Source organism: Tachysurus fulvidraco, chromosome 6 (genome assembly GCF_022655615.1).
Source record: "Tachysurus fulvidraco isolate hzauxx_2018 chromosome 6, HZAU_PFXX_2.0, whole genome shotgun sequence".
NCBI lineage: Eukaryota > Metazoa > Chordata > Actinopteri > Siluriformes > Bagridae > Tachysurus > Tachysurus fulvidraco.
Window position 1 is genome coordinate 3,488,149 of NC_062523.1, and position 10,000 is coordinate 3,498,148.

At 42.1% G+C, this 10,000-nt stretch overlaps 1 protein-coding gene across 1 annotated transcript in view; it reads left to right on the forward strand.

The window, feature by feature from the left end:
- vwc2l (von Willebrand factor C domain containing 2 like) overlaps nt 1-3,363 on the forward strand; it is a 52,165-nt gene extending 48,802 nt beyond the window's left edge. Inside the window, exon 4 of the mRNA XM_027171610.2 lies at nt 1,016-3,363. Coding sequence (XP_027027411.1) covers nt 1,016-1,164 — 149 coding nt within the window. The 3' untranslated portion in view covers nt 1,165-3,363. The remainder of the gene's footprint in view (nt 1-1,015) is intronic.
- The last annotated feature ends 6,637 nt before the right edge of the window (nt 3,364-10,000 follow it).

Here is a 10,000-nt window from a genome sequence, read left to right on the forward strand (position 1 = left end):
CAGAGTCGTTTGTGTCCGGTGTTGTTCAGCTACGTCCTGATACGTTTTCACCTGATACGAGCTTCAGGTTCCGATCGTGTTTCTGTTGCTAAGCAACAAGCCGTAACCTTCTGGCATCGTGTCGTTTCACACTGTACATATTTGACACTGCTTCTTCAGTATATACAGTACACACATGTGAAACCTTCATCTACACCGGGGGGTAAAAGCAGGACTGAAGAGAACCCGGGGTTAAAGACCAGTCTAAAATGTCCCAAACACTTGCTCATGGTTTGAATCTCTTTACATGCAGCATCTAGCGTATGTCATGTAAATTGTTTCTATAAAAACGATATTTTATTAAAACAGAAGCATTTATAAAAAAAAACCTGAAGATTCACAGCTGCACCACTGACAGAACTGCTGTTGTGGAACATTAATCAACATCCTCTGACCAATCAGATTGGAGAATTCAGACGAGCAGGATCTCTGTTACTGGTGGATGTGTGTGAGGTAGACTGGAGTTTACTGGAGGAGCAGGAGGCAGTGTCGAGTTTACAGCACATTGCAATCCATAGCATTTGTGTGTGTACAGTGTGTGTGTGTGTGCGTGTGTGTGTTTGTGTGTGTGTGTGTGTGAGAGAGAGAACAGAACAAGCCCATCAGTGCATGGCCGTGAAATGGATCTGTGCGTCTGTTCCGACTTCAAAACTCTCCTGGGTCTCGAGCGACTTCACCATCTCGCCTAAAAGGAAAAAAAAAACATCATCCTGAGAGCTCAGTCTCATTACAGTCTTTCTCTCTCTCTCTCTCTCTCTGTCTCTCTTTTTCACTATTTTTCTCTCTTTCTTTCTTTCTTTCTTTCTTTCTCTCATTCTATATCTCGTTCGCTCTCTTATTCTTCTCTCACTCTTTTTCTTATTCACTCTCTCTTTTCTTTCTGTGTTTCTCACTCTTACTTTCTATTTCACCCTCTCACTTTTCTCTCTCTTTCTGTCCCTCTCTCTCTCTCTCTCTCTCTTTCTCTTACTGACAGGTCCGAACTGCTACGCCGGAACGACGATCATCCCGGCCGGTATTGAAGTGAAGGTGGACGACTGCACCATCTGCCGCTGCCACAGTGGGGACTGGTGGAAACCGGCACAGTGTCTGAGGCGCGAGTGTCTCAACGGCCAGACTTCTTAAAAACTCTCCTGAGTACAAAGCCAGGGATAGAAACATGATTGACAGCAGCACCCAGACACGGGCACCGCCCACCTGGAGGACACGGAGGGAGGAAGTGAGCGGCACGAGCACAATCCGGCTGGCTGCAGTGAGGCTGCTGAGAGACACACACACTCACACACACACACACACACACACACACACACACACACACTGATCACTGATCCACTTCACACTCGGAGGTGTCGCCTTGCAGACACATCGAAAGACGCTCTGATTGTTCGTTTGTTTGTTTTTTTTCTAATAGCTTCATTACAGGTTTATTTCCCACATATGCTGCTCTATATTTCATGATATTTATTTCCTCAGATAGTTTAGTTACTGCATCCGGACGTGTCGGGTTCGAAACTCAAAGCCAGATGTACACTGTGCGATTCTACTGTTAAAAAAACTTCTTGAGAAAAAAATTGGTGGGATTTCAGAAATTCTTTTTGTCAGGAGACCAGAATAGGATGATGTCAGGCTGACGGGCCGTGAACAGAGAGCTGCAGGAGCGAGATGTTTGTGTAGACCAACCAGGATGCGAGCTTCGCTCCGATTCTCCTGATAAACAGCTGGAATGATCGATTCAGTTTCATTTGGATTGTTGCAGAAGTAAACACTCCGGTTTATTAAAGCTCTAAATGAACTCCACCTCACACGGTCACATGACTCGACCTTGGTTCAGACTCAGGAGCCCGTATTCATAAAGATTCTCAATGTAAAGAATTTCTCTTCGTGAATTCTACGAAAATTCGTAGAAATTTGGCGTGAAAATGAAACAGAAGATCCGAGTCAAGATTAAAGTTCTTCGTAAAGCATCTTAACCCTTAAAAGAGCTCAGAAGTGTTAGTCAGAAAGCGTTAGGAGTCGTGAGGAGGACTTTTAATAGGACGAAGAGTTTCTTTATCAGAGGAGAAAATGGCTGAAAGTCGAAGAGGGAGAAGAAATGTGTCGTATACGATATTTAATAACGATAGTGAGTTAATAAGATGCTACAGATTAGATCGTGTAGGGATTGTTTTTTGGGACCAATCAGATCAGACATAACGTCTCGGACGCAGAGCAGAAATGACATGATATAAATATATACATCAATTATACATAAAGCCACCGTGTCATTTAGTGAGACTCGAACATCTCCGAAACAGAGCTGAAATCCCAGAGCAGCAGAAACGATAGAATTTGTCTCTGTGACATTTCTGCTGTCAGAGATGTTTACATTTACATTTATTACATTTATTACATACAGATGTTAGATCACCTCTAATAAGATCGGTCACCAACGTAATCCCTACACCATATAGTCTCAAATATCTGAGACAAAGTGAAGGTTTATAATACAGCAGATTTTTAAAAGAGCTCCTATTTCTATTTTATCGGACAACCCGATCACAGTCTTCAACAGAACGTGTCACCTAGTAACAGGTTAAGCTCCGCCCCCTCACTAACATAAATGTTTTGTATTTTCCTTGTTCAGAGTTTCTCTAAGGTCCTGATTCACTCTTAAGATAAGATTCACAGTTAGACATGTTTAAGATAAATTAGGAGCCCTATGAGATCATCGTTAGAGTCTTTTATAAATACGGGCACTGATTTTGTACCAAAAACCCCTTCAGAAACATGTCGATTTCAGGATGATGGAAGCGGGAGTCATTCCCGGGTTTTCAGACTTAATACAGCGTTCTATCCAAAATGACGTACCAGACTGTTAACGTTAAACAGGACTCAGTTCTTTACTTTAACCGTCAACGTATGATTTGTCTTTATGGGTTTTTATGCAAATTAAAATGTACATTTTTTTTTAAATAAAAAGTGTGTGAGAAAGTCTGTAATCCCTTAACACGTCTAAAAGGCCGCCGAAATCGCACAGTTTAAACCGGGCTTTAGCATCGCTATGGTAACTGTCCGACTCGGACGCACCACCGCTTCTTCGCCAAACGCGATTTCCAGTGTCGCTCTGACGTTCTGCTGTTTGTTATTCTGTCAGTTTCATTATTTCTTTCATCACAAACCAGCCGAGGCTCGCGTAAAGAGCCGCTAGTGAGGTTTAGTGCTGAACATCTTGGAGTAATGTTGAAACACAGGTGAAGAAATAAATCATTATTGTGGTAGAGATGCTGCTCTGTAAAAGAGTTCAGTGCTGCATCTCTTTAATTACGCACCTTATGATTGTAACTGTATCGATTATTATTATTATTATTATTATTATTATTATTATTATTATTATTATTATTGTTATTAAGTTAATTATTGAAAATGACACCAATAATGATTGTGCTAAATTTCCTCTCAGGCCGTAGATGAAAAATTTGATTGGCAGAAAACAATTGGAGGGCGGGGCTTAGAGTTGGGCGATATGACTCACGTGACTGCTGCAATTTTTTTTCAAATATTTATCACATTAAAATAACTGAAGTTATGAACATATTTTTACCGCTGTGTAAAGATCCAAAAAATCAGACGGCTATCTGCTAGACCGAAAAATAAATAAATAAATAAATAAATAAATAAATAAATAAATAAATAAACACAATTTATATCATGACAGCCATTATGGTTAGGCTTTATACACTGCACGTCTGAGGGGTGTCGACAATGTTCAGAGTACGATTTGTAAGATTCAGAGTCAACTCACTTCCCTATCCAGTTCTCTCAGATTCTCTCGAGTCGATTTATTTAGAGTCGAATCCCTTTCTTACCGAGTTCTCTCAGATTCTCTTCTCGAGTCGATTTAGAGTCGAATCCCTTTCTTACCGAGTTCTCTCAGATCCTCTTCTCGAGTCGATTTAGAGTCGAATCCCTTTCTTACCGAGTTCTCTCAGATTCTCTTCTCGAGTCGATTTAGAGTCGAATCCCTTTCTTACCGAGTTCTCTCAGATTCTCTTCTCGAGTCGATTTAGAGTCGAATCCCTTTCTTACCGAGTTCTCTCAGATCCTCTTCTCGAGTCGATTTAGAGTCGAATCCCTTTCTTACCGAGTTCTCAGAATTTTTCGAGTTATTCAAAGTCGACTCGCTTACTTACTTTCTCTTGAGTCGATTCATAGTCAAATTACTTTTCTACCAGGTTCTCTCAATTTCTCGAGAGATTCGACTCACCACCTCTCTCGGTTCTCTCAGACGCTCTCGCACCTGATCGTGATCGCTTCTGAAACCCTTAACTCTTCTCAGAGTGACAAGAACAGAAACCGAGAGCTGTCATTTTTCTTCTTCTACTGTTTAAGCCTTTAGTGGTTATTTCTTTCTAGTGGTTGCACCTGGTAATCATTTGAAGAGGATGTTTTGATTAAACTTTAGATGTGGAATGAAAACCTGCAGCTACTTAGGGTCCGTGTGGATGAGACTGTAATCTCTTTGCTCTCAAATTCTTTATTTCCTTATTCCTAAGGATCCGACGATGCCGTTATAACAATTATAATTTACTAAGTTAGTGCAACATTTGATTCCATTTAGTCCAACATCTAGCATGTTTGCCTCACATCTCCAGGGTTGGGGGTTCGTTTCCCGCCTCCGTCTTGTGTGTGTGGAGTTTGCATGTTCTCTCCGTGCCTCGGGGGTTTCCTCCGGGTACTCCGGTTTCCTCCCCCGGTCCAAAGACATGCATGAATGAATGAATAGTCCGTCATCAAGTGGGTCAGGCTAAAATCCAATAATACAGTAATACAGCTTCTTTAAAATTGTAAAAAAAAAAAAAATACAAAATAGATAAATAAAAATGAATTACAAAAGATTCAAATTATAGCTTTTACTATAGTCTAAACTAGAGTTTTGCATAAGTATTTGCCCCCTTGATCGTTTCCATATGATTCACTGTTACAACCTGGAACTACAATGGATGTACTTGGGATTATACTCCAAAACGTTAGCTTAATAATGAAAAAAATGACCTCATTAACTCAAATGTTCATCTATACATTAGCACAGTTTGCTCCTTAGTGGAATAGCGGAGCATTTCTTCATATAGACCACGACAGCTGAGGGATTTGAACCCTCAACGTTCCAAACATTTAGATGCAACAAATATATCTGTGAAGTTTTAAGTTGGTTTTATTTTCTGGAAAGTTTAACCTATTTAGGGAGTCTGAACCTTTCCAAACACTCAGTGAAGAAACAGAGATTTGTTTGGTGAATCTTTCGAGCCGCAAGATGATTTATATTTCAGAATAAGGATTCTAAGGTGGGGCACGATGGCTTAGTGGTTAGCTAAGATTCCCGCCTCCGCCTTGTGTGTGTGGAGTTTGCATGTTCTCCCCGTGCCTCGGGGGTTTCCTCCGGGTACTCCGGTTTCCTCCCCCCGGTCCAAAGACATGCATGGTAGGTTGATTGGCATCTCTGGGAAATTGTCCGTAGTGTGTGAGTGAATGAGAGTGTGTGTGTGCCCTGTGATGGGTTGGCACTCCATCCAGGGTGTATCCTGCCTCGATGCCCGATGACGCCTGAGATAGGCACAGGCTCCCCGTGACCCGAGTAGTTCGGATATCCGTGAGCCTTAACTTTTATTGAGTAAATGATATCAGAGTGATGTTTATTCACATCGTACCTGAGTATAAAGAAATCTGCGACACACTCAGCATGAACTACTACAGCTAATGACTGTGGCTAACAATACGTGCAGCTAATCAGTGGAAAGTGTTTTTTAATTTTTAATATTGTTTGTTAGACTTTAATCAGACTGTGTGTTTGACCGTTTTGGTCTTTACAATCTCCGTATCGAACCCTCTGTTTCTGGCTCCATCAGATAAATCAAATTTATGAAAAGCTGTTTTATTAAAAGAAGGTATTAAGGTTCAAAAACCGCAGCTGTTGGAACGATGCCGAGCCGCTCCTCTTCTTCACGGGCTCGGTAATTAGATTTAAGCCTATTAAGTCAACACTGGCCAAAAAAAAATCCCAGAGAGGAAATAAATCTCTGCAGTACCTTTATACCCGACTCCATGCTGGGATGTCATGTGGTTGTGACACAAAAGCAGAATTAAACCAAGAAGACGCTTTAAACGCTGTAACGTTCACAGAAATGACGACAGCATTCATTCCGGTCTGTTTGGAACATCATTGCTTTGCTTCCTCTGGTACCACATGAACAAAAGTATTCTCCGAGACCAGCAGCATGAACTCGTATGAGCAATTAGCATTCCCGAGCCCGGCTGCGGTAATTCCCCTTAATCAGAGCGTATTCGCTGATAAATTAGCCGTCCGCGTTCTCAGCGGCTCGGCTCAGCGGGCACATAGTCGGCACAAAAGCAGGAATCTGCACACACACAACACACACATACACTGCTTCAGAGCCACTTCGTTTCATCCTTCATACACACACACACACACACACACACACACACACACACACACACACACACACACCAAAGCTGCTAGCAAAGGCTGTTTCTCAAATCAGACCCTAATTCTGAACAATTAGCGAGTTAGCGTGACTGATTAGCTCACACTGGAGAGTTGATTGGTGGAATTTTGAGTCAGTTCAAACACTCAACACATCAGTGTAAGGTCTAGAGCACACACACCTCTGTACGCTGGGCCTCGATCACCAAACAGAAAGGAATTTGGGAGTTTATTTCCCAAGGAACGAAAACATTTCCTATTTTATGTCATTTAAAACAAATCAATAAACTAGGACAGATAAACCAAGCCGGTTGATTATAAGAAAGTAATGACACCCTGTAAGGGGAAGAGGAGGAGTTAGTATACTGTAGTAAATATCTACTGTATGCTAGCAGACGCATCGCAGTGTCTGAGCTGCACTATCGGAAGAGTTAGCAGCCTTCGTCCAACCATTCGGCTGTGAATTATGGAGTTTTGTGTAAATCAGCTATATGATCAGGAATTAGCAGACCATTAGATTACCGTATTAGCATTTATAAATCTGGAAAGAAAAATATTTTTAAACCGAAAAGCCCACAGCATTAACCGCTATAGCTAATCACTGCGCTCGCTAACAATCAGCTAATACGTTAAGTTCTTTATATTTACAACGCAAACAGAGAAACATTCAGGAATCCACACAGAACCATAGAAAGTTTATCACTTAATGACAAGAAAACATGCATTATGACTCAAATGACACTTAAATTGAAAATATTGCTGTCTGTAGATGAGTTCCACATCTGGAAAGTTATGATCCGGGGTCAGAAATATGACACTAACAGCAGTTTTCTCGTGGACGCTGTGATCGTGCTCTGTCGATAACCTTTTAGAGTTTTAGTGTCGAAGATAAATCTGGGCTGCTTTTTAGATGAACAAACACTTGGAGCATCTCAGCGAGCAGAAATGGGTTTGATATCAAGATTTACTCTGAAGATACAAACATCTGTGTGGAGAAAAAATAACCCTTTTTTTTATTATTTCTATGACTTTTCTATATCTCTCCTAGTATTCTAAAGAAAAGGTAGCATGCATAATGAATGAATGAATGAATGAATCCAAAGTCGATTCGATTCGATTGCCCAGATATTAAACCCGGATAAGAGAAATGTTTGTGGAACCCATGTGGAACCCGTGTAGAAATGTGAAGGCTTCTGTGTAGAACCAGAGATCTGTTCTTTGTTTCATAAAGCGGTATCTGAATCTCCAGCTAGCTCACTAAATAATATAATAATATCAACATCCTAACATAGGATCTGAAAGAGATCACAAGTCGATTCACTGAATCGCCTGAACCAACTCGACTCCGCGGAGCTTCCGGTCCATCGAAAGGTCTGCATGTGGTCCATCTGAGCTTTTGTTTAGAATAAGAACATGTGTGTGTGTTCTTATAGATTTTCACGGACAGATTTTACAGGACCGTCTCCATCTCCTAAATTCTTTTTGCCTGCATGATTAATTACGAATCATTAATTCGAACATGCCATCCACCCGGCCCATGCGATTCATCACAGGAATTCCACAGCCACAGAGAAATCATCCCAGTTACCCTTTCAGACCCTCAGCGCTGATGGATGATCTGTGTAATAAACGATCCATCGGGGTTGGTAATGAGATGAAAATGGATTCAGTCGCATGACTCCTAGAGAAGAGCTGGGAAATTTCTGGCTTGTTCCATCTGCCCAGATTCGAGAAACTTGTATGTTTTCTATCCAGGGTTTAAACTCAATGTGAAATCGCTCGGAGTTATCCGTTAGTTGGTGGTTGATGACGTTCTGACCTGAGTGTAGTAAAACATATGAATGTGACGTGACGTGACATGACGTGACATACGGCTAAGTACGGTGACCCATACTCAGAATTCGTTCTCTACATTTAACCAATCCAAAGTGCACATACACACACAGCGGTGAACACACACACACACCGTGAACACACACCCGGAGCAGTGGGCAGCCATTTATGCTGCGGCACCCGGGAAGAGGTCGGGGGGCTTCGGTGCCTTGCTCAAGGGCACCTCAGTCGTGGCCGGCCCGAGACTTTGGGTTATGACTCAGACTCTCTAACCATTAGACCACGACTGCCCCGAAAAAAATATGTGGATAATCATAGAAATGTTTTTCATCTTTTAATGCATTGACATTTGCGACGGCTCGAATCCAGGACGGAAAACTACGATACGAGTTGGATACGAGTTGTCGCATTTGCGTCATCTGGAGACGTTTTTTTTTTTCTTTCTGAGAATTACATCTAAGTTTTCTCACTTTAACATCCCGTCTATAGACGTTGTAGTTCCTTCTCTTGATACTTCCCCAACGCTCAGTTTTGCGCCTGCTTTGCTTCGATTGTTTAAGATAATCGTATAATGCGTCCAGATTAGTTAGTGTTGCCCGTTTTCTAGGCCAATGGGAACCTTACGCCACCATGTGCTCATGTTTTATTCTAATAAGCTTAATCACAATGGCCAAATCCCCAGGTGAAGCTCTGATGATGCTCGACTAATCTTCAGTCCTCTAGCAGCTTGATTTTTTGTAAAAATCAGTGCAAGAGCACTAAAGCTCTGAGTTTTTTGGAGCTGTGATCATAATCCTTCCTCTGTGCAGGCTTGAAAGCTGGGTCTCAGTCCCAGTCTGATGAAACCCGGCACACGTTTTGTGTTCTAGCATACAAGAGGCTTTCCAGTTGAACTACACGTGTTGGAGAGACTCGAACATGAGCAGGTGCACTTCCACAGCGGGTTCAGATCCGAGGCAGAAAAGTCCTGCTAATCGTTCCTTCACAAACAGGAGCCGTTATTTCATCCCAGATTTTTATCAGATGCTCCACGTTTCACTGTCAAAATCGAAGGTTAAATGTCAGGTCAAAGTCTTGGTGTCGCTGGAGTGACCCTTTATTGGTAAAACCTCCTAATAAGGCTAATTAATGTATGACAGGCCTGGGGATGCGAAGGTATAGCTGAGGTGCAAGCAACATCAATTCCAATGTACAATATGTGGAACATTTTTGTTCAAAAACATTGTTGTTAGCACGTTCGCCTCCCACCTCCGCCTTGCGTGTGCAGAGTTTGCATGTTCTCCCCGTGCCTCGGGGGTTTCCTCCGGGTACTTCGGTTTCCTCCCCCGGTCCAAAGACATGCATGGTAGGTTGATTGGCATCTCTGGAAAATTGTCCGCAGTGTGTGAGTGTGTGAGTGAATGAGAGTGTGTGTGTGTGCCCTGTGATGGGTTGGCACTCCGTCCAGGGTGTATCCTGCCTCGATGCCCGATGACGCCTGAGATAGGCACAGGCTCCCCGTGACCCGAGAAGTTCGGATAAGCGGTAGAAAATGAATGAGTGAGAGAATTTCAAGTGAACATTTGTGCCGTTTAGTTGCATCGCTTCCTCTATTCTCCTCCTTTCCTGCTATTTTATCGCTAGTCACATAACTATGCTAGCTATGGAGCT